The sequence below is a fragment of the Malus sylvestris genome, chromosome 13 (assembly GCF_916048215.2).
Source record: "Malus sylvestris chromosome 13, drMalSylv7.2, whole genome shotgun sequence".
Lineage (NCBI taxonomy): Eukaryota > Viridiplantae > Streptophyta > Magnoliopsida > Rosales > Rosaceae > Malus > Malus sylvestris.
Window position 1 is genome coordinate 14,929,967 of NC_062272.1, and position 26,687 is coordinate 14,956,653.

Here is a 26,687-nt window from a genome sequence, read left to right on the forward strand (position 1 = left end):
AAAAATGGAAGAGAACCGACACAACTTTTCGTATCGATTCCCACAGATGGCGCCAAATGTTGATGCTCAAAACCGGAGTTCTTGGACAACGTAAATCCGACCGTGAATCTACAAGAAATGTAAATAACACAAGATGTATCGTGGTTCACCCCAATGTTTGGGCTACGTCCACACTGATATCGTATTTCTCTTAGAGGATTGAGGATGAGAGGGTGAGAGCTTCTGAGGGTGAGAGAGCTCTTCCCATGGCCTAAGAATTGGCCTCCTTCAATGAGGAGTGTGAGGGGTCCTTTTATAGAATAAGGGATCCTCACTTATTACATATTTGCCCCTTCATTTATTACATAATTATATTCGAGTCCCCCGAGTATTTATACGAGATCTAAATACGGATGCCCTAAGTATAGTACAAACACAACTGATAGGAAGAAAATTTATTTCATTAAGCATGTCAAACTACATAACAAGATATGAACTTCAGCTAAGAATTAGCAATGAGATACTAATAATTCTCTCAACAAAATCTCTAACAAGGTAGTTGAAAAGCATTATGAAGATAAACTGAAGTAACACGAGGAGGACTAAAATCCCACAAAAAACTACTCGAACAGTTAACTCAATAACTAACTAAGCAATCTGTCACATGCATAATTACCTTCATACTATATATATGGCACACCCACACCCGCTGCCCCGCATGCAATCACATGAATTTGTTCCACGAACACGAATAGGTGAATGCACCTCATTAGATGGAGTTGAAAGAAAATGAACAACGAAATAGAAATCACGCTCATTCCATAAAAATGCCAACCGTTATCCCAAGTAAAGGAGACAACATGAATAACGGCATGAAACTCAGCCTCTAAAGATGACATCAACCATAGGGATCCCGCAAAACCACCAAGTGCCAATTCATTATGATCTCGAAAAATAACACCAAAACAAGCCAAGTCTAGAGAGCTCCTAACAGCACCATTCGTGCTTACTTTAAACCATAAAGAAGAAAGGAAACACAATAACATCTCAAGAACACAAGGAGTCCTTGCAGGACGGCCGTGAGCACCAATGGCCCTAAAGAATACATACTCTTTGTTAACTATATTGAAATATTTGATAATCGAAGAGAAAATCAGAAGAAAGACAAAGAAGATGAACATAGAGAGTTTAAAGAGAGAAATATGAGACTTGTATTAACTAAAGAAAGATGTTATACAACTCTGTTTTTATACTAGAAAGCTTAACAACTTTAACCAAATACTAATTACAAACTTGCTAACTGTATTTCTAACTGTATTGCTGACTTGTGCCCTTAATTAACTACTTCAACTATAAGCTCTTCTCAAAACTACATAAGTTTGATTGAAAAACTTTTATTCATAGTGTTGTTCCTATTAAGCTCTCCAAGTAATGTTCCAGAAGTTAACCTTCTTTCCTGTTTGTTATTTTGTCATCAATAGATGAGCCAATTTGATTGACGAGGGGTAAAAATATTGGGGTGTGATATCCACACACCCCATTCTACTTCTCACATATTTTTTTTAATTTTTGGTCATCAGATCGGATGAATTGAAGAATATCAACTTACAAAGATTATCAAGTGGTGTGTGATAAGTAAAATGTCCACATACCCCAAAATATTAAGTGATTACAATTAAACAGAGGACAAACACCTTGAAATTCAAAGCTATCTAAAGAGACAAAGTCGCCATAGGAAGGATGAAAACCATGGATTTAGGTGGCATAATAAAGATATAGATAACATAGAATATCCCCATGTCGCCAAGTTTGACAAAGCGTCGGTTCCTCGCAAGCTCGCGAAGTATTCGAAGACTCTAGTTTTTTTTTTTTTTTTTTTTTTTTTTTTTTTTTATTGTTAAAAATGTACTTCTAAAACGTATAAATTGGTAGCAATGCCCTCCCACTTCTTCAACCATCTCTATCAATTGCCAGGAATCAATTAACAATGGCTTCCTCCTCATTTCACTGCCTTCTCTTTTGCTCATTACTCTTCCACTTGATCTTCATCCCGTCACTAGCCAAATCGGCATCTTTCAGACCAAAAGCCCTTGTCCTTCCAGTAACAAAAGACTCCTCCACCCTCCAATACCTCACCACTTTGAGCCAAAGAACCCCTCTTGTCCCCATAAAACTCACAGTACATCTTGGAGGTCAGTTCCTTTGGGTTGAATGTGAAGATTATATCTCATCCACCTACAAGCCCGCCCGTTGCAACTCCGCGCAATGCTCACTTGCAAACTCCAAGTCTTGTACTACAGAATGCTACTCTCCCCCATCGCCAGGCTGCAACAACAACACATGTGGTCTCTTACCGGACAACCCCATCAACCGCACCGCCGGGGGCGGTGACCTTGGTCAAGACACGGTGTCCATCCAATCCACAGATGGGTCCAATCCTGGTAGGCTGGTCTCTGTCCCCAACCTACTCTTCACTTGTGGTTCTGCATTTTTGTTGGAAGGTCTAGCCAGTGGTGTCAAGGGCATGGCTGGTCTCGGCCGGGCTAAAATTGGGCTTCCTTCCCAATTCGCTTCCGCTTTTAGCTTCCGTCAAAAATTCGCAATTTGTTTGAGCTCTTCAACGAGTTCTAAAGGTGTTGTGATCTTCGGGGATGGGCCTTATAATCTGCTTCCCAATATTGACGTGTCCAAGTCACTTATTTTCACCCCACTGATCCTCAACCCTGTCAGCACAGCAGGTGCTTATTTCACAGGCGAGCCTTCTTCAGACTACTTCATCAAGGTGAAGTCAATTAAGATCAACGAAAAGGTTGTTAAATTGAATACTTCACTGCTGGCTATTGACAATGAAGGGTATGGTGGCACGAAGCTCAGCACCGTGAATCCTTACACGGTTTTGGAGAAATCAATCTACAATGCCGTGGTCAATGCATTTGTGAAAGAGGTTGCAAACATCCCAAGAGTGAAAGCAGTAGCGCCCTTCGGAGCATGCTTCAATTCGAAGAACATTGGTAGTACGAGGGTTGGGCCTGCTGTGCCTCAAATTGATCTTGTGTTGCAAAGCGAGAGTGTGTACTGGAGGATATTTGGAGCAAATTCAATGGTGCAGGTAAGTGATGATGTGTTGTGTTTAGGGTTTGTGGATGGAGGTGAAAGGCCAAGGACTTCTATTGTGATTGGTGGGCACCAACTGGAGGATAATTTGGTGCAGATTGATTTGGCTGCTTCTAAGCTTGGGTTTAGTTCCTCGCTCTTGTTCAGACAGACAACTTGTGCAAACTTCAACTTCACTTCTAATGCTTAAGAAGTTAGAGGACCTTATGATTCAACTGTTATTTGTAATTTTTTTCATTTTGGTAATTACATTATGAATAATGGTCAGGATGATTGCGATTTATGCAACGCTTAAACTTTGTTAATCTTTTTTCTAAATACCTCAGCTTTTATTAGTTGTATACAATGTTGGAGAATAAGATTTCCAAATGTACAGATATCATACACACGATGGACTTATTAGTCGCATATCCTTTCCATTCCAAATTGGATACGGATACAGTAAGGTAAGAGAGATATCCTCCTCTAAACTCGAATTGGTTGGTTTAGATTATAAAAAAAATGAAGGTTTGAAGTGTTAATTAAAAAATAAAATCAAAGTCAAAGAGACGCGGCAACAAGTAAATTTTCATCGAGTCCCCATTCTATTCCTAACAATTTTCTAGTGTGCCTCCTCACCAGCCCAAAGGCCATCAGTTAAAAATCAATATGAGAGGTCACACACTATTTAGATTAGAGAAATGTTAAATAGAATCTCTAAAAAATATGTTCTTTGTAGGCTCTTCGTCACATTATATTTTTAGCATAATTCGTTTGTCAACATTATAAAACATTGTACCAAAAATATGATGTAACGGAGAGCGAGTCACACTTTTGCGGAGTCAATAATGTGATTCAAATTTACCTTTGATAAAAATCGAACATAAAACCTTTCATTTACAAGTGAAGAGAAATACCACTATATGTAATACTAAATAACATTTAACATACAAATTTAATTTAAAATTTTAATCTCTCTACTATTATCCACAATTTCCTAGTCTCCAGGTCTATTATTTTCCATCTTCTAACGATTAGCTTCCTCGCCCACAGTTCCAAACGCCATAAAAAGTCAATACAAAATGGTACACACAAAAAATGTTAAAATACTGGAGGGGGTACAAGTCAATACAAGAAAAAGACAGACTGTAATCATATAATGGGATATCATAATTAAATATATTCAGATTCGTTTCCCTATAAACTATTCGATCCTACAAAGCACAATTGAACGAAGGTAATTTTCTAAATTCACTCCTCACATAAGGATTTCTGTTTAAGTGGTTATGGAGTGGGTTATCTCTCTTATTTCTCTCATATGTTAATTCAAGAAGGCCACAACTTGTAAATAAACTAAAAATACACTTTAAGACAAGAATGATTACAACAATTCTAGACCAAATAAAATAATTCTTAAAAAATCTCAAGGAATAAATACAATAGCATTTCATGATAAGCACTATTTTCTTTTCTGACAAATGAGATAATAATTTATATTATATTCATTCAAAATAAATTGATGATAATTCAAACTTAATTGCATAAAAGTAAAGGTAATTTAGGGAACGGTCAATAAAAACTTTACGATTAAGCCATATATCAATGACGTATTTTTGTTTTGGACTTAATCAATGATATATTTTTTATTAATTAGACATAGATCAATGATAAATTCCACATTACATAGGCTTTAAGTCATTATAAATAGTTAGAATTTGATTATTTTATCATTCACTCTCTCTTTCTCTCTCTATAAATGTTATATGGGCTAAAGCTATTATAAATATGGATTTAGATCATCTCCGGATCAATTTGTGGAGATCATCCTGGGCGATGGATCTCATCCATTGATACAAATCCAACGGCCAAAATTTCTTATCCTTCCTCTTTTCTCCTTAACTATTCTCTTTCTCCCTCACTTCGAAGCTCTCAACCTCAAACCACCAACTCCTCAAATTCCAAATTAAATTCTACCCCACCTCAAAATCAGCCCCAACACTACCACAACCCACCTAACCCACAACCACCAATTGCAAGTCACTCACCTTACCCAGCCCCACCACCACCACATCCCTCAGTTGCAAGTCCCTTGACCTTAAAATCCCAGCTGATATTAATGAAACAACAAAGAGAGGGTCATGCAAATCAATGTCTTTTGGTTGCAGAGATCATTTTCATAACTATGGAAGCATTAGAGTGAGAGAAATCTCTAAGATGATGAAGAAGAAAGTGATGACAAATAAAAACTAAAACAGTAAAGGATAGTGAATAAATAAATCAGACTTAGAGCACATATGACCTGCAATTGAATTTGGGGTTTGTTAACAACGGTGGGGTGTGGGGGTGCGAGGGAGAAATAAGAGTTGAGGGGGAAGAGAAGCGGGGGAAGAGGATTCGACCGTTTGATTTCTATTCCTATATAACTGATCTTGAGATGATCTGAATCCAATAAATAGTTAGAATATGTATATTCTATCACTCTCTCGTGCCTTATGTTTACATGAAGGAGTCAACTCAAGTAAAAAAAAAAAAAAAGGGAACCAGGAGGAAACAGACACTGCATTGCAGTGTCCGAATCCAATTGTTAAAAAACAGAACCAGAAAACAGACACTGTATTGCAGCGTCTGAATCCAATTGTTAAAAAACAGAACCAAAAAACGGACACTGCATTACAATGTCTAAATCTAAATGTAAAAAATAGAGCTAGGAAACGGACATTGCATTACAGTGTGTGAATCTAAATGTAAAATCAGGAGTCGCGTGAGTGTGAAGTGTAGGAGACGTGTGAGTGATGGAAAAAATAGAACCAAGAAACAGACAGTGCAACGTAGCATTTGAATCCAAAAGTGAAAAACAGAACCAAGAAACGGACATTGCACTGTAGTGTCTGAATCCAAATGTACAACGGAACATGTAGGAGGTGTATGAGTGATGGAAAAAAAACGAAACTAATAAATGGACACTGCAACTCAGTGTCTGAATCCAAATGTAAAAAACAGAATCAAGAAACAATGCAATGTTTGATCCGTATTGACTTATTCCAAATATAAAACTATAAGAAATCGAGTGTTAGTTGAAGTGGGTGCCAACTGTAGTTGCAGATTTTGTTATTTTTGTTTATTTTAAATGCATTTAAGTATCACAATACATGATTGATCTATTTATAATTAACATAAATATTGTTGATCCATTATTAATATTGTAACTTTTTATTAATTTTTCACAAAATCACCCTAAAAGTAAATACATCGTGATTTAAGTAGTACCATTTAAATCCTCCATGGGTAGGACTAGTTGTTTCATATATAAAATTATACAACAATAATTTTTTAGTAAAATATCAAATAAATAGATTTATCATGATGCCAAATATTGCATTGAAAGCAATCAAGATTCAAGATGATTAATAAACACCTACAATACAAAACAATATTATTGTTTTAATAAAAGGAAGAAACATTATAATAAACAATGAAAGCACACTAGGCAGGACCACCTAAAGGACACTTTCTCTCTAAGCAGTAGAAGTGAAGTTGAAGTTGGAACAACTGGTCTTTTGCGACAGTAGTGAGGAGTTGAACCCAAACTTCTTATTAACCAAATCAAATTGGAGAATATTCTCCTCTAACGGATGCCTTTCAATCGCAATGGAAGTCCTAGGGGTTGGACTCTGCCCAACATCCATAAATGTCAAACACACCACGTCTTTTTTCACTTGCACCATCGAGTTTGCTCTAGATAGCCTCTAGTACACACTCTCACTCTGCAACACCAAATCAATACTAGGCACGTCATTCTCTCCGATGTGGGACGAGTTGAAGCATTATCCATAAGGCGCTATGTATCCCATTCTAGGAATTGAAGTAGGGAGTACTTTCAGAAATGCCCAATTGAGAGTGTTGAAGATTGAGCTTTCCAACACCATGTTGGGATTAACAGTGCTAATTTTCGTACCACCATGGCCGTTTTGATCTAGGACGAGTAACAAAGAATTTAACGGCAATGTAAGGCCGTTCATTTTGATAAACGTTACGTTGATGAAATATTCAACCAAAGGCTTGCCTTCCGTGTAAGCCGGGACTGTGGTGAAAGGGTTGAGGAGTAATGAGGTGTAAGTAAGCGACTTGGACACATCCATACCAGGGAGCAAAACATAAGGGCTGGGACCAAAGAAAATGACGCCGTATGATTTTGTGGAAGAAGGCAAGCAAAGGGCGACATTTTTATTGAACCTAAAAGCGAAAGCAAATTCGGATGAAATTCCAATGTTATCCCGCCAAGTCCAACGAAACCCTTGACGGCAGTGGGAAGCTTTGCCAAGAGATATGTCTGACTGCAAATGAAGAGGAAGTTGGGGATTGAGACGAGTTTACCAGGGTGGTGATAACATTCATCAAGGTATACATAGATGAATGTTTTGTAGAAAAATATAAGAACTGTATTAGAAGAAATGTAGAGAGAGAATCAAGAGAATGTAGACTTTGTTATGTAATACCTTGAAAATTTAAATATATGAATTATATATTCATAATTATGAATATGTGGAGAAAATCGAAAATAAATCGATTTATGATTATGAAGAATTTAATCAAGAAATTTTAAAGTTTTGTTTCCGGAAATTATAATAATCAACGTATTTGTATTATTAAGCTTTTCTATGATTTTTCAAGAATTTATAATAAATTGTGTAAGTTTAGTTTTAAATTAAACTAGTTACTATGTATAAAGTTTGGACCTTAATTATTTAAAATACGTAGACCTTTCGAGGTCAAAATTTATATTTTTTGAATAGAGCTCGACCTCACGAACGCGTAGGCGCAAACCATTCGTGAAACGGAGTTAGAACGAAGAAGTTATTAACGTTTAAAGTCGGGGATAAAATGGTAAATTTATCATTTCTATAAGGCTCAAGATTTTTGGAGCCAAATCCGGAAGGCCACGTGTGTGGCCCAGATTAAAAGTAAGAAAAGTTAAGCGGTGGAGATGGAAGATAAAGGAGAGAAAGGAGGGAGAGAGAAGCCAATGAGGAAAGGGGGAGATGAGTGAGGGACCAATGGGGAGAGAGAACTGGGAGGGAAAATAGAGGAAGGGGACACGGGGAATCGAGACTCGGGCCTTGGTGACCCGACCCGATTCGGCGCCACACATATTTCTGACAGAATTTCACCCCTTTTTCCGGTGAATTGGGTCAAACAACCATTTGGAACCCCCTCCACAACCTTCCCTCCCCCTATTACCCCCAAAAATCACGAAGTTTGGTCTTGAAATTGGGAAGAACACACCCGAGGGTGCTGCAACATACCTTGCTTAAATTCCACTAAATCTGAAATGATTTGATTAAATTTCTACCACCAATAGACTTCTATTAACCCCAAGAACAAACCCTAAGCAATGGTTGGGGCGTCGGAGTTTGTTTGAAGTCGAAACAAGGATACCCATTTCTAGGATTCCTGCGGGTTTGAGCCAAATTGGAGCCTTTCTAGACAAAATTGGACTTGGCCACAGTTATAAAGTTTTCTCTACTCTTTGATATCTTCATTTCTGTAATTTTTTATAATTTTTAGAAATAATTGAATTTTTCGGCGAGCTGGGGCGGCTGACCATCACCCGCGGCGGCGGGTGTGGCGGCACACGGCCAGGGAGCCGACAATTGTTCTTTATGCGAATTTCGTTATTCTAATTATGTTTTTTATATCAAAATTGATGTGGTTTGAATATTAATACGATTTTGGTATATGTTGGATTAACTGCATATATTCAGAATTTTGTTTAATTTGGAATTTGTGAACTACGGAGGCTTGATCCCACTTAAGGGTACGTAGGCAGTCTAACAGTGTTAGATGCAGCCTTAAATAATCGAGAATTTCACTTTAATTGAAAATTGTTCTTATTTTAAGAACATTGGTCAATTGATGAAAGAAATGGAAATATCTTGAGTTTATAATTGGGTGGTTGATAAAATAGTACTGTTTATGAATCATATTGGAAATGAAGAAATTTTTATAACGTATAGGAAATAAATTTTTGTACATAAATTTGGTAAGGTAACTATACGTTTTGATATTTAATTAATATTCATGGTTTCGTATGTGAAGGAGTTATTTAAATAAAGATTTGTGATTTAAAATTTGCTAAATAAAATGGAGTTTAGGTTGGGCCTATCAATAATAATAACATTATTTTTGGAATTAAAGATTTAATTCGGGGCGGGGCGTTACAAATGGTATCAGAGCAAATGATCCTATTCTATGAGATGCACTATTTTTTAGTCTTGTTGGTGTGAATTATGACATGCGGTGTGGATGCATTAATTTATATTAGGAATAAAGTGGCATGCATGTTTTATATGTGAAATACATATAGAGAAATTGTAGTATAATTGTGATGCAATTTCCTTGGTAATTGTGCTTTGCATTTATATTGCATTATTATACCTGAGCCAGTGAGAAATGTGAATTGGGCGAAAAAAGGCCCGTGGATGTGAAATTGGGCACAATGACCCGTAAATGTGAAGTTGGGCACAATGGCCCGTGGATATGTGAATTGGGCGAAAAAGGTCAGTGGATGTGAAATTGGGCACAATGACCCGTAGATGTAAAGTTGGGCACAATGGCCCGTGGATATGTGAATTGGGCGGGAAAAAAAAGTGTGATGTGTGGCCAGGTATATTATAATTTTTTTCAGTCTACTGGTCACTGATATATTACAACTTTTAAACATGAAAATGGGTAGTAAAGGATTGGGTTTAAAATCTTTGTTTGAAAGATTTTACTAGAAAAAAAAAATTTGGTAAATAACATGAGTATGAATCTTATGGTTTGGGAAGTAAAGTTGGGCATGAATTTAATGGGAAGCAATGTGACTAATGAAAATAAATTAACCATGATTTTAGGTTGGGTCTACCATTAGAGAATAAAATTGTAACCTGTGAGTATGGTTGATTATTATGTTTGGGATGGTGAAAAGATCACAAGGTTTCTTCATTTAAACATGGAATGGTCCTAAGTTCATTTAATATAAATGTTTTCCAGATGAGTTTTTTTGCGTTTATGAGGAGAATTGTCGGAGAAGGTTCATAAATTATAAATTTGATTGATTTGGTTTGCCGTTAACGAATTATGGTGTGAAATTCTAGTATTTATTAGCCATGGTAGTCATAGCTCGAAATTTGATATTTAATTTGTGTTAATATTGTTTATGATCTTAAGCTCAGATATTAGTGTTGCCAAAAGTGATGGTAAGGGGTGTTATCAATAATTGTGATGGAAAATTTATCGGGTAAGAATGAACTCATAAAATGAGGTTATGATTTGGTTATTAAAATTGAAATAGTGAAAATGAGATTATGGAATGAAACATCTTCATTTAATATAAATGACTTCTCAATTGTATGTTAACTGTTGATGGAAATAATTGTAGGAGAGAGCTTGAAAATGCAAACTGGATTGGTTTGGTTACCATAGTCATGAGTTATTATTGATAGATTTGATATTGCGAACAAACCTGAGGAAGGACACATATTTTATGACTATGTGATTAATAAGGATTACTCTTGTTGGCCAATAAAGTTGTATAATATATAAATTCCTCTCCTATGAATGATGAAATGTGAGTACTGCTTGGGAAGTGTATCTCATAAAGTATTCGAGCCGTGGTTACATTTTGAAGCAATTTCAAAGAGAACCAATTGAAAGAAAGAAAAGATAAGGTTTTAAATTTACTACGGGTAACTTAGTTAATGGTGAATAGGAAATGACATCATAGAATGAAATTGATTTCGTTCAATGTTGGTGGTATTGCATATTTGGTTCTAAACTTCTTTCCATTACCCTGTGGATGTGATTGGAAATTTTAATGGTTGGTTGAAATTTTGATATTTACTTAGCTACTAGTGATTATGGCTGATATTTAAATTGATTGAAGATGATTATGGCTGGATATTATGATAATCGTTATGCTAGTATATATATCTAGCAAATGGTTGAGGTAGGATGATGTTTTGGTATTTATATTAGCCAACGAGAATGATGGTTTAGCGTTTGATATGATTTTGTTAAGATGTCTAGCTAGAGAGTCGGATAATTTTTCTGCCAATGAACGTGGCTGAGAAATTGTGAAGGTGGGTGGAAATTACGAGGATTTATTCGTTGATTTCTTTATTTTGAATTGAAATAAACTCGTAAACGGGGATATCCTTTTATTCATTATAAAAGGAATGGTGGGAATAATTCAAATCCCTTTCTATTTTTGGTTTAATTTTTGGTGATGGAAGAATGAAAGAGATAATTGTGACCTAGCTCTTGTGTCACTCTGATGACTATTTCCAAATTGTGTGCATGATACGTATAACATCATAATTACGTTTGTTGTTGTTTGGATTCGTTATTGTGTCGGCATTGATGACGCGAGCGTATTTTATGGCTATATGATTGAGATGGTTAGTTGGGTTCACATGAGAATATGAATAATATCCTAGAATAAGATTTTGTTTTCGTTCAAGAATAATGATACTGCGGATTGATTAAAATGCCTTATCCTTACACAGTGGTTGAAATCTCGGGGACGAGATTTATTTTAACGGGTGATGATTGTAATACCTTAAAAATTTAAATATATTAATTATATATTCATAATTATGAATATGTGGAGAAAATCGAAAATAAATCGATTTATGATTATGAAGAATTTAATCAAGAAATTTTAAAGTTTTGTTTCCGAAAATTATAATAATCAACGTATTTGTATTATTGAGCTTTTATATGATTTTTCAAGAATTTATAATAAATTGTGTAAGTTTAGTTTTAAATTAAACTAGTTACGAGGTTTAAAGTTTGGACCTCAATTATTTAAAATACGTAGACATTTCGAGGTCAAAATTTATATTTTTGAATAGAGCTCGACCTCACGAACGCGTATGCGCAAAGCCGTTCATGAAACGGAGTTAGAATGAAGAAGTTATTAACGTTTAAAGTCAGGGATAAAATGGTAAATTTATCATTTCTAGAAGGCTCAAGATTTTTGGAGCCAAATCCGGAAGGCCACGTGTGTGGCCTAGATTAAAAGTAAGAAAAGTTAGGCGGTGGAGATGGAAGATAAAGGAGAGAAAGGAGGGAGAGAGAAGCCAATGAGGAAAGGGGGAGATGAGTGAGGGACCAATGGGGAGAGAGAACCGGGAGGGAAAGGAGAGGAAGAGGACACGGGGAATCGGGACTCGGGCCTTAGTGACCCGACCCGGTTTAGCGCCACACATATTTCCGACGGAATTTCACCCCTTTTTCTTATGAATTGGGTCAAATAACCATTTGGAACCCCCTCCACGACCTTCCCTCTCCCTATTACCCCCAAAAATCACGAAGTTTGGTCTTGAAATTGGGAAGAACACACCCGAGGGTGCCACGACATACCTTGCTTAAATTCCACCAAATCTGAAATGATTTGATTAAATTTCCACCACCAGTAGACTCCTATTAACCCCAGGAACAAACCCCAAGCAATGGTTGGGGCGTCAGAGTTTGTTTGAAGTCGAATCAAGGATACCCATTTCTAGGGTTCCGCCAGGTTTGGACCAAATTGGAGCCTTTCTAGACAAAATTGGACTTAGCCACAGGTATAAAGTTTTCTCTACTCTTTGAGATCTTCATTTCTGTAATTTTTGATAATTTTTAGAAATCATTGAATTTTTCGACAAGCCGGGGCGGCTGACCATCACCCGCGGCGGCATGTGTGGTGGCGCACGACAATTGTTCTTTATGCAAATTTCGTTATTCTAATTATTTTTTTGAGATCAAAATTGTTGTGGTTTGAATATTAATACAATTTTGGTATATGTTGGATTAACTTCATATATTCAGAATTTTGTTTAATTTGGAATTTGTGAACTACGAGAGGCTTGATCCCGCTTAAGGGTACGTAGGCAGTCTAACAGTGTTAGATGCAGCCTTAAATAATCAAGAATTTCACTTTAATTGAAAATTGTTCTTATTTTGAGAACATTGGTCAATTGGTGAAAGAAATGGAAATATCTTGAGTTTATAATTGGGTGGTTGATAAAATAGTACTGTTTATGAATCATATTGGAAATGAAGAAATTTTTATAAAGTATAGGAAATAAATTTTTGTACATAAATTTGGTAAGGTAACTATACGTTTTGATATCTAATTAATATTCATGGTTTCGTACGTGAAGGAGTTATTTAAATAAAGATTTATGATTTAAAATTTTGTTAAATAAAGTGGAGTTTAGGTTGGGCCTATCAATAATAATAACATTATTTTTGGAATTAAAGATTTAATTCGCGGCGGGGCGTTACATGTTATTTCTTAGAAAGATGGAAAAGATCACCCCACAATGTTTCAATACAATCTTATATAGCAATCAAATGTAGCTTGTCAGCTAAGCCATCAATGTAACTAACTTTTAACAAACTAACATACTACAATAGCTGATGTGGCATTCTTATCTAACTGTGATGATGTGTCAAATGATGTGGCAGTAGTCATATATCTTGAACATCCCCCCGCAATCTTAACGTGGATTTTCTAGTTTGAGATTGGAACAATGCTTGACAAATGAGGGACTGTGAATACCTTTAGTGAGGACATCTGCAGTTTGTTCTTCAATTGGAATGTATAAAACCTCCAAATCTCCTTGTTGCACTCTCTCCCTTACAAAATGGTAATCTGTGTCAAGATGTTTTATCCTTGAGTGAAAAACTAGATTTGCATTCAATGCAATGGCAGACATATTGTCACAGTGAATTGTTGGTGGAGCATCTAAGAACACTCCCAAGTCTTTGAATATATTTTGTACCCAAGCTATATCTATTGCAGTATATGATAAGGTTTTATATTCAGCCTCAATAGAGCTCATTGACACTGAGTTTTGTTTCTTAGACTGCCAAGAGATTAGATTATTCCCTAAATAAACCACATAACCAGTAATTGATCTTCGAGTATTCAAATCTGCAGCCTAATTAGAATCTGAAAAAGCATTAAGCTTTATAGAAAAAGCAATACCAGTGTTTATGGTTCCTTGAAGATATCAAATAATTCTATTAACAGCTCCAAAATGGATATCAATTGGTGAAGTCATGAACTGACATATTGTATTCATTGCAAATGCAATATCTGGCCTAGTAAAGGTCAGATATTACAAAGAACCCATAATGCTTCTATAGGCAATTGGGTCTGTCAAAACTTGTCCTTCTAAATGAAGCATTTGATGATGAGGTTTTCAAGGAGTGGTTGTAGGTTTATATGAGTCCATTCCTGTTTTGTGAACCAAATCCTTAATGTATTTGGATTAATTAACAAAAACATCTCTATTATATTTATATTGAACTTGTAAACCCAAAAATTAAGTAAGCTACCCCATGTCTTTTAACTCAAATAGCTCAGAGAGCTCTCAAACCACCTTTTGTATCTTCACATGATTGGAACCAGTTAAGATTATATCATCAACATATAGTAACAATATGATGATATCAAATTCATACCTCTTTACAAACAGACTTGTGTCAGAAGCTGATGTATGAAATCCCAGAACTACCAAATAGCTTGTAAACTTTGAATTCCAAGCCCTTGGGGCCTGTTTCAAGCCATATAATGACTTGACCAATTTGCAAACATGAGAAAGGTAAAATGAATACACAAAACCTTGTGGTTGCTTCATGTAGACCTTTTCTTGTAAATCTGACACGTCCCAAACCCGATATCCCCAAATATCAAGATAGGCAAATGCTGGCCGACACTCGGGGGTGACAAAGCCATTTTAAACATTCATATAGATCAAATATGTAATTAGAAAGAGATATCTCGATACGGAAACATGTTCAGAGCATACAACTAATCAACGAATATATGAAAGCATTGCAATAAAATATATGAATAAAGAAGTAGGTCCTACACTGAGAAGACTCGATGATACCTATCCAAAAATACCCTAACGCCAAGATCGAATGCCTCGGTTCTAACTCCTGAATGGGGCGCGAAACAAAATGGTGAGTGGACCAAAGTTTATAATAATAATACTAATAATAAGAAAACCATTTTTTTTCTAAACATAATAACCCCTTACTTTGAAAGCACATATATAATACTACCTATAGGTTTTGCTAAAACTCTAGCATGCAGGAAATGTGTGTAGCCATAAAATCATCTCTAAATCATATCGAAACGCCCAAAGGCAAATCCTTAAATCTCATAAATATTGTACTCTCTAGGGGTATCATAGTTGCCCGAAGGCAGTACCTGTCTATCACCAAAATGTGAAGTTGTACGACACTGGGTTACGCTAGTGAAGAAACACAGTAGGCCCTATCACCCGAAGGTGAAGCTGTAGAACTCTGGGTTACTCCGGAGAAGAAATATATAACATCACACACCGACACTAGCCCTAGGGTAGTGAAGCTGGGGGTATGGCATAAATATCTCACTCCTTATTCGCCCAAATGCAGTACCTGTCCATCACTCGAATGTGAAGTTGTACGACACTGGTTACACCAGTGAAGAAACATGGTAGGCCTCATTACCCAAAGGTGAAGCTGTACAACTCTAGGTTACACCAAAGAAGAAACATATAACATCACACACCAACACTAGCCATGGCTAGTGAAGTTGTCCGACACTGGTTCCGCCAATTAAGCTGGTGGTATAACATAAGTATCCTTAACTGTGTCCTATGGCCATAGACGTCTGCATACTCGTGTTGTGTGGATGTGCTGTATGATAACCCACTAGATATTTATCGAAAACATATCTCAAAAACTCATGCCAAAACATTACAGCTCAAAACCTCAAAACCTCGTCAGAAAAAGCTATGCTAATTCACATTCGTAAATCCACCGAATTTCTTACGTATAAAACCAATAGTTCATAACCTTTAGTAGAATGTAAATTAGATAAATCATAAATATTTTGTAAAGCAATTTAAATAAATCATAAATTCTCAATAAACCAAAAATATGGAAATCTGTAAAACATACTTTAAAACATGCTCAAATTATGAAATAATGCAATCCTAATATTTTATAAAAATATGTAGGTTTAGAAGCAGTACACTCACAAATATTCCGCTGCTGGGGAGTCAATCGAACTAGGAAGAACTGGATTGCCACTAACAATCGTTCCTAAACACATACGGGGACCAATTAGTAAAACTCTACTAAAATGATTAAATTTTTTAAAACAGAGTGCGGATTTGGATTCACGATGTCAAAATTAGCCTAGGAGGGGTCCTGGCCGAAACTTGAAAAAGTCAACGTTGACCAGTCAAAGGTCAACGGGTCGAGTTAACAGTCAATGGGTCGGATTTGGGCTTGGTTTGTTAGGTTGGGCTGGTTATTTGGTTAGGCCTAGGTTAGGGTTATTGGGCCAAGATTTTGGGCCTGAGTGTAATACCCTAGAAAATTTAAAATATATGAAAATGTAGAAAATTTATCGATAAGTGGAAAATTCCCCTCATTGATTAAACGTAATTTTACGAGGATTTATTTTATCCTTGTATATTTTATCATATTTCTTGACATATATGGATGGAGTTCGATCCTACAAGCATGTAGGCAAAAACCATTCATGAAACGGAGTTATAACGAATGAGTTATGAACAAGCAAAGTTAAGGGTGAAATGGTCATTTAACCATAATCTGGATTTCTCTAGAAAATTGTGAGGTGCCACGTGTGTGGTAGTGGTTGGGAGAGAAATGGGCACTGCCTAATCAGAAAAGGAGGAAGGAGGGAAAGGAAATAATGAGGAAATGAGGGGGCAAGAATCGGGTTACCCTCAACCCGTGTGACCCGACCCGTATAACCAAACCTCCGACTCCGATTTCGAGGTTTTCCTGATGAGTTAGGTGACGCCACCACTACCAACCCACTCCTCATCATCCTAGCTTCCATTCCCACCCAATTTAGACAGCTGTGGTCGAGGTTTAATGACGAAAACTCGTCGTCTTCTCCAACGAGTTCGAAGACAGCCATGGCAGCGATCAACCCAATTCTAAAGCTACCACCATCGACCACCACCATGGGTCGACTCCTCATGAACCCAAGAACATGTCCCAAGCCTTGGTTGGGGCGGCAGAGCACCGGAGGTGGTGGATCGAGGCCACCAAATTTATAGGGTTCCAGTGGGTTTTGAGGCAAATTGGAGTGTTTCCCGGCCAAATTGGACTTGGCCACAAGTATAAAGTTTGTTCTACACTTTGAGATCTTCATTTCTATAATTGTTTAGAATATTTAGAAATAGTTGAAATTTTCAGGTGAATCGGGGCGGCTAACCGCCACCCATGGCGGCACATGGCCAGAGGGCCGTCAATGGTATATTTAAGCCAAATTAGATGTCTCAATTTTAGATTTGATAATCGTATGATGTAGGATAATCATTTGAACCTAAAATCATTACGATTCAATGTTTAATCGAATTAGGAATCAACGATCCTACCGTTGGATCGTCACCAAATTTTGAGACATTATAGTACGTAATATTTGAGGACCTTGGGAACTTGTGGATTGGGAATCCAACATACGGATCTTCCCGAATTAGATTTCTAAGTTTGTAAAATAAATCGTCGACCGCCACTTGAATTGTTATTGGCGGAGATCTAACCGTTGGATCGTAATAAAATTTTAGTATGTTGTTCTAGATGCGTAATGTGAACTACCAATGGCTTGATGCCTTCATTTAGTGTACGTAGATAGTCTAACCAGGATGTTAGATGCATCCATAAATTAAACAAAATGATTATTTTTTTAGTGTGGTTAGTTAGAATTATTATTAACCATTATTTTTATTATGGCCTACCTGCGTGTTTGGCTTCCGAATTAGAAATTTCACGATGTTACAAAGTGGTTTCAGAGCAAATGATCCTGCTTCATATTATGTAACCTTCTTGAGTTCTCGTTGGTGTGAATTATGATATGCATTGTGTTCCATTAATTCATAATTTTTGTGAACGAAGTGTCATTCATGTGATATGCATTGTGGTTGCAATATTTCATAATTTTTGTGATTAAGGTGAAATTCATGTGATATATATGTGAGATACATATATGATGTGCATTGTGATTTGGTGCAATTTCCATGGGGATTATGTAATTTCGTTAGTGGAAATTATGTTTTGCATTGTGAATGCAATATTTCATAATTTCTATATGTAATCTGGATTACTCACCTGTGTGGTTGTGAGTACGGGTTCCTGTGAGTTGTGAATGCATGTTCCATGGATGATTTGGATGACCTGAGAGTGAAAGGGACTTTGAGGTTCCCCTGGGTTTCGATCCCCTAAACCTTCAAAGGGTGTTATACGGTCGGACTACTCCTGAAGGATAGTCCATGTGGTATGGTCGTTGGAAATGGACACTCTTGGATTAAGAGTTACTAGGAATGAGAGGCATTGTGCGCTACCTTAGGTTTCGATCCCCTAAACCTCTGGAGGCCTACATGGTCAGACATGTACCATATCCCGTGGGGAGGGTACTTTGTTCTGGGGTGTAGGATTAAATGGACACTCTCATTACCCTACTTCATGATGTTATGGTCAGATTGAAGTGAGGGTAATCGGCCGCGGGATCGGTCAACAGGTTGAATTATGTTGGCACCCAAGTTCTAAGAGGGAATCGTGGTGACAGCTGTGTATAGCCAATAATGGTAAGTGATTTTACCAGTGATTGTGATTTGAAATTCCAATGATTTGGTGGGAATTTCTTATATTTGATTTGCCAATTTTAATGGTTTGGCTTGAAATTGTGATATTCACTTAGCCACTGATGATTATGACTTAGTATTTTGGTATTTATTTGGCCAATGATGTTGGTTTGGTTGGAATTTATGATATTTGTTTTGCCATGGATGAATATGGCAAAATTTTCTGATGTTTGGTATCGCCAGTGTACTAACACACTGCAATTACTGCAATGCAATGTCAAGTCTTGTAAAAGTTAAGTACTGTAATGAACCAACAATGCTTCTATATGTGTTGCGATCTTGCGATCTTCAAGTAACTTTCCTTCAGTCATCATCATCTGATTGTGGGGTTTACAAGGAGTTGTAGCAAGTTTGCAAGAGTCCATAACTACCTTATAAACCAAGTCTTTTATGTACTTTGACTGATTAACAAAGATGTCCCCATTTGACTTGTATTGTATTTGTAAACCAAGAAAGTATGTAAGTTGTCCCAAGTCTTTCAAATCAAACACAATAGACAACTTTTGAATCACAATTTGAATTTTACTCACATTTGATCCAATCAAGATTATATCATCAACATAGAGTAAGAGTATGATGATATATGTGGCATAAGTTTTCATGAATAAGTTGGTATCAGATACTTATGCAGTGAACTCCATTGCTAACAAATAGCTAGTGAATTTAGAATTCCAGGCCCTTGGTGCTTGTTTGAGGCCATATAGGGATTTGAGCAATTTACACACATGATTTGGATGACTTGGATCAATGAAACCCTAAGGCTGCTTCATGTAAACTTTTTCCTGCAAATCACCATGCAAGAATGCTTTTTTAATATCAAGTTGTTTCAATTCCCAATGATTCATTGTTACCAAAGCAAGAATAACTCTCACGGTTATGTCTTACAACTGGACTAAAAGTATCTAAATAGTCCACAACATGCTCTTGTGAAAAACCTTAAGCCACAAGTCTTGCTTTATACCTGGAAATACTACCCTCAGGATTTTTCTTCACCTTATACACCCACTTGCTTCCAACTATTGACCTATTATTAGGAGCAAACACTAAGGACCAAGTACCTTGTACTCTCAATGAATCATAGTTTTCTTGCATTGCCTTCTGCCAATGTGAAATAGATGCAGCTTTTCGAAAACATAAAGGTTCTGAAGAATCTGCAGTGTTTGAGATAAAAGAAAAACCTCCAACAAATGGATCATCATTTGTTATTTGTAAAGTGTTTAATAGCAACCAATGCTGCATAATTTTTCCTCTGTATAGTACCAGACTTCAACCTTGTCACCATTAAATGCTTAGGTACATTTGATGGATTAATTGTTGATTCAAATGAAGAATCAGTTAACAGAAAGATGGAAAGAATTACCTCTAGTTATGATTGTTATGGACAAGCAACATAGGTGATCTATCAGGTGATGTACTAGAATGATCGTGATGGGGAGATTGAAGTTCAAAATTCTAAGATGTTGATGAACCTGAAAACCGAGACCTTGAATCACTAGAAAACTGAGAGTTTGATGAATTAGACAAATCTAAGTGTGAATTAATCTTTGTAGCTAACATATACTCTCTGTCTTGATGTATTGATGATGAACTTGTTATAGCTCTTAGTAATTGTATCATAATAAGCCCTGAGTTTTGTTGTTGTGAAGATGTACACTTCTGTGATCCTAAAGACTGTTTAATTTTATAAGGGAACACCTCTTCATCATGTACTACATGTCTAGAAATAACTAACTTTCCATAACTTATATTGTAACATGCTACTCCCTTATATCCCATCACATATCCTAAAAACACACATTGAGTTGTTCTAGGTTGTAATTTGTTTTCATTATGTGGTCTTATAAATAGGTACACAACTGTTCCAAATATCTTCAAATATTGAATCTCAGGTTCTTGTCCATTTAACAATTGGTAAGGTGATTTCACATTCAATACTATACATGGCATTTTGTTGATGAGAAATGCAGCATGTGAGCATGCATGAAACCAAAACTGAGCTGGCATATTTGCTTCTGTCATAAGTGTCACTGTTGTTTCAATTACATGCCTACGCTTCCTCTCAGCAAATCCATTTTGCTGAGGAGTATAAGGGCATGAAATCATGTGATTAATTCCTTTATTTCCCAAAAAATAAACAAAAGTTTTACTTGTAAACTCTCATCCTCTATCAAATTGCAAACACTTAATTGTTGCATTAAACTGGCTTTGTACAAAAGCATAGAACTTGGCAAATATTGAGAAAACTTCAAATTTATTATTCATTGGAAAGATCCACAGAAATCTCGATATTCATCTACAAAGCTAATATAATACCTATAACCTTGTAAAGAAACCTTTGGAGATGGTCCCCAAACATCAGTGTGTACTTTTTCAAACAAGAAAGTAGCACTATTTGCCTTACAGGAAATGGCTGTCTACTCATTTTGCCACTTATACAAGAATAAAACATGTTTTTACAACTATCTGAACTAACAATAGTACTAGAATTCTTCATCATTGTAGCTAGAACTTCCTTAGATGGATGTCCTAACCTTTTATGCCATACTGAAATTTGAACTTTCCTTCCAATGAAAACAGCACCTTATTTCAACTTTGCACCAAATGACCTTGCAAATACATTCACTGGAATTGTAAACAGCTCTTCGCTATCACTTTTTTCTTGGTACAATGTCACCTTTGTTACCTTGTTTGGTATAAAAAACACATCATCATCACATATAAACCAATAACCATTGTCTCTACAAAGTTTCTTTACGAAAGCAAATTGACAATGATTTGAGGCACACATAACACATTTCTTAAAATCAATGAATTACTAGATGCATGTATAGTTGTGGAACCAATATGAGTTACTACTAAACATGTACCTGCCTAATAGTGATCTTTGCATCACTATTATAAGGACTAATATGATTGAGATTATTTAGGTTTGTAGTCATATGATGAGTTGCACATGAATCCAATATCCAATTTTCTTCTGTAGTAAAACCAATACCATGATCATTTGTAAAAGCTGCAGTAGAAGCTTCATTTGTAGATGCATTGGTTTGAGCAGTCATAGCAGCAAGAGAGGGTGGTGGTGGAGTACCTTGATATGCAAAATTGTTTCTACGATAACATTCAAGGGCTATGTGACCCCTTTTCCACAGATTTGACAAACCAGAAAACCAGAAGCCTGTGTATATCTATTTTCAACCCTATAGTAGCAATTAGGTGCAGTATGCCCTTTTCTTGAGCATATTTGACACTCAGGTGAGACAGAATACTTAGAAGTTGTATTGCCATTCCAATTTGTCTTGGTTTAATCATTAGAACCATTACTTACAAATACAGTACTTCCAAACTAAACACTTTTGCCATTTCCAGAGTAATTGTTGTTGCCATTTCTGTTATTAAACCCTGAGGAAAACTTTGAATTACCATTTCCATTTCCAAATCTCCTATTATTAAAACTGCCTGTTTGTTGTCCTTGAAAAGATTTGATATTATTGCCATTCCCATTTCCATTACCTAAGAAGCCAGTTCCTCCCTGAAAATTAGTACCAGATTGATCACCATTGAAACCATCTTGAGATCTCTGAGTATTTGAACTTTCACCATGTTCATACCCTTGAAATCCTTGTGAATTGGAGCCTGCTCCTTAGACATATAATGCAGACATTGAATTAGACAGAGAATGCATTTTTGATTCAATAGTTCATTCAGCAACTAGCAATTGAGCTTTAAAATCTTTTAAAGACATAACAGTGTCTCATGCCAAGATCACAGTCCTAATCATCTCAAAATCAGCAAGTAAACTAGATAAAACAGTAATCATAAGATCATTATCAATAATATTTTCTTCTACAGACACTAATTGATCCCCTATACCTTTCAATCTCATCAAGAATTTGTCCACAGATTCCCCACCTTTTAGTGCAGTATGCAATTCAGTCTTGAGTTGATTTACTCGAACAATTGAGACTGATGCCAAACATTCTTGCAAGCATTTCCAAGCTTCATGGGAGGATTTGCACCCTATCACATGTTTCATAGTATCATACGAGAGAGTAACAATGAGTAAACTTACTAAAGCAAGATCTTTCTTTATCCATTCTTTGTAAGCAGTTGTTATCTCCTTTGTAACATCAGTTTCTGTATTCAACACAAACTTCGGTGGACATGGTGATTCCTTAGTGAAAAAGTCAAACAAATCATATCCCCTTACTACTAATGAGAATTGATAACTCCAATTCACAAAATTATCATTTTGTAGTTTAACTGTCAACATCCCTAACAAACCTTCAATCTTAACATTCAATTCAGCCATTATAACAAACAAGAAATCAATAATACAGCAATTTTATCAAGATCTTTGAACAAGAATTTCACTTCAGCTATCGGCCTTTGTGGAAGAACAAACAACTTCTAAAAAATTTCACTCCGGCTATCGGCCTTTGTGGAGGAATAAGCAAGATTCTAAAGAGGTATTGGCTTCGGACTTACAACCCCTAATCAAGATCGCAGAAAGATGGCATCGGCCTTGGTATCTTTTGCAAAAAAAAAAACAACATACTAATATCTAATAAACCCTAATTAATCATTTAACAAACACTTAGAGAGCGTAGAACCACGATGCAAAAAAACCTGAAATTTGCACAAACTCTAAGAACTGCGAACACCCCAGTCTTGAACAAGCTTTCAGTATTGGAAGATGCCTTTTGTTAGAAACGGCAGCAGCGGAAGACAATAGCCACCATGGATCGTACATGGCGATGATACCATATTAACATATCCACATATATGAGAAATATGAATGTATGATTGTGAAGAAATGAATGTTAAGAACACAGAGAGAGATTGAATCTTCAAGAGAAAGCTATTGTATTAAGACTTAATGATACACAATGAAGTAAGCACAAATTATATAGCCTGCAATAGCTTGCGATACAAGATAAGTTGGCACACCAATTCTAACAAACTTAACCAACTAACTGTTAACAATCTAACTAACTGCTGAGCTGGCATTGATGATTTAGCATTGCTGAGTTGTCCAGGTATTATTGTCAACAGTTGATATATAATGTATGGGTATTTTTTTTTTTCTGAATAAACAATATTATTTATCCTAAAAGTGTGGGGGACTCAACTAAGTCTCACAATATGCTAGCAATAATGTAATTCAAATTCGCCTTTGGCAAGAATCGAACCTAAGACCTCTCACTTACAAGTGAAAATGAATAACACTAGACTGTAGTTACTAAGTGGCATCGGTAATGCTAAGGTGATTAAATTTGCAAACTAAATAATGTGTCACTAAGAAGAATTAAACATGTAATCAACACTTTAATTGATTTCATGGCCGATACTTATCTACATGTATCACAGGATTTGTTGTATGACCTACCTCTATCATAAACATATTGTATATTTCTATGTTTATTATCCATCTCCTTCACAAGTTACTTCCATTTGTTGTATCATAGAGGTAGGTAATTTGTGTTACGTATAATTGGTGCCAGTTTCATACCAACTTTCTTTGAATTAGTGAAAGGGGCAGATGTCACTTTTTACTAAGGCTGGAGTAAATACAAGCGAAATTTGGTTCTTTTGTGAGCTTGAACTATTGAGTATATCATTGATGCAGTGGTCCAAGTGAAAAGGAAATTTGACTCGTGTGAAGTGTACCAAAATTAAAATGAATCATAAGTTAAGTTTTTCATTCAAGAAAGGATATGAGTCCGATTAGGTGAGTTGTGAACACATTCTTAAGATCTTCAAAATCTCACCAATTTTAAAGCATAACAAGCAATTCACCAAAGTTTAAATCTCTTGGAGTTTCTTGGCTTCCAACATCAAATTGTTGACTCATACATTTAACATGAAAGAGCCATAGGAGTTGTTGAAAAATGTAAAAAACCTCGTATATGTTAATAATTAATTATATATTAATTATCAATTAATTAGCATACCCCAAAGCCCAACTCTAAGAGTGAGCTCAATTTTATTCTCCAAGGTCCATCACTTCAATCACTTTCTATAAATGACAAAAGCTTATAAAGTGATGAAACCTTTTGGTAGTAACCAATGTAGGACAATGAAATTTCTACTCAAAATTTTCAACAGTATAAAAATTAAGAAAACAAAAGCAAGAGAACATTATTGAAAAAATCAAATACACAATAAAAGATTTTTACTGCTAATACTACCAACACTTTCTGTGATGACGGTTGCTGGTTCGTCTATGAAGTTTTAGCGGAAGCAAACAAACTCCAATTTAGAGATGGTCATGTGGACTAATGTTGAATATATGTGGGCCAATAAAAAGCCCAACTCAGACCCTACCATTGCTTTTGGGTTGACATTCTAAATCCAACCCATGAACAAAGCAACTTCACTTCCCTTTCTCTCCCACGATTTCTGCAAGAGTATCCACCAAGTTGTTAAGAATAATGTTGCAGAAACCTTGTTCAAGCCTGTCTGTCCTGCTTGAAACCTTGTATTGTTGGATGGGTCCTTAATGTTGATTGAATAGCACATTCTATATCGCAAGAAAAGGCCGAACCAAAAATGAGATGCCGTTTTGCGGGAAGGGAGACAGGCCAGCATGAACGGAACCCTGCTTTATACTCGTCCTTGGTAACACATCCATTTTTTAAGGTAAAAGCTTAAGCTTATTAAGACATTCGTCATGCTACCAAAGCTTTCAATTATATGCTCACAAAGTGCCTTGATTTCCACATTAACAACTCATTTTTATAATACATTAGTATTAAGGGGAAACACTATTCTTCTCACTCGATCACCACCTCTCTGAAGATCAACACCTACATGAATATTCTTACAAACACAATATTATTATTACGAGTTCCATTTAATTCTTATATGAGAAAATAAAGAAAATCGTACAATTGTTTGAGTTGCCAGATTAGTGGAATTCCAACCTGCAGTCTATTTTAGAAATTATATATTGTGGTCATTCACTCTTATTTTTATTATTAATTTTGTTATAGAACATAATGAATTGTGAGTATATCATTAATATATGGATATCATTATGACATTATCTAAAAAAATAAACCGAATGTATTCTTAGCACGTGTGTATATATCAACATATGTTAGTTCACATCATGCACTTAGGATTTCACTATTTCCAAACTACCAAAATTTCATGATTGAACTCTCAATACATATATAATTGGGTTGCCTTGAGCTCAACTTGATCATTTGAGCTAGCTAGAGCCGAGCTTGATTCTTAAACTCCTTAGGTCATCCTCCAGGCAAACTTTAAATAATGCAATATACTTCGCGTCAGTCAAAATCTCTCTCACCCACACTTGCTCGTATTTTATTAGATCTTGATTACTAAAATCGATCTTCCATTATGTAGTTTAAACTTGAGTTCATATAGATTTCCTCATCAAACAAACGGCATAACATCAGACGGGCATTAAGCTCCAATTGCCTAAGACAACACTTTCAGTTTCCATACACCCTGGAATGAAGACATCTGCATATTTAAACCCTTGTTTCCTCTGTCCTAGTCGAATGATTAACCTTTAATCACTTTTTTTGTTTGCCTTTTGCTATCAATACAAATAAAACAACCAAAGTGACAATCACTGCCATTAATTCTTAATTTATTATTATTGGGATTATTTGTCTGATTAAGAATGGTTTTCCATCTATGTGTGTATTGTGTCGTGTTCGTTTATTTTTTTAGGAACAAATGGGCTGGTTTACTGTTTAGAGCAACTTTTATTCATCACTATATAGAGTTCAATCGTGATGAAAAATAGACCTCATTATACCATATTATATTAAAACCGTCTCGATGGTGTTAATTATTGTGCTAATTATCCATGCGAATGGGCAAAATAGTATAAAAAGTTGATAGAAGTCGTCTTGTAGAGAAAATTTAGGCTAAGTT

The 26,687-nt window shown here is 35.8% G+C and overlaps 1 protein-coding gene across 1 annotated transcript; it reads left to right on the forward strand.

Moving 5' to 3' along the window:
* Positions 1-1,866: 1,866 nt before the first annotated feature.
* LOC126597688 (probable aspartic proteinase GIP2) lies at positions 1,867-3,398 on the forward strand. The gene has a single exon (XM_050264497.1). The coding sequence runs from the start codon at positions 1,967-1,969 to the stop codon at positions 3,281-3,283; it is 1,317 nt and encodes a 438-aa protein (XP_050120454.1). The 5' UTR covers positions 1,867-1,966; the 3' UTR covers positions 3,284-3,398.
* The last annotated feature ends 23,289 nt before the right edge of the window (positions 3,399-26,687 follow it).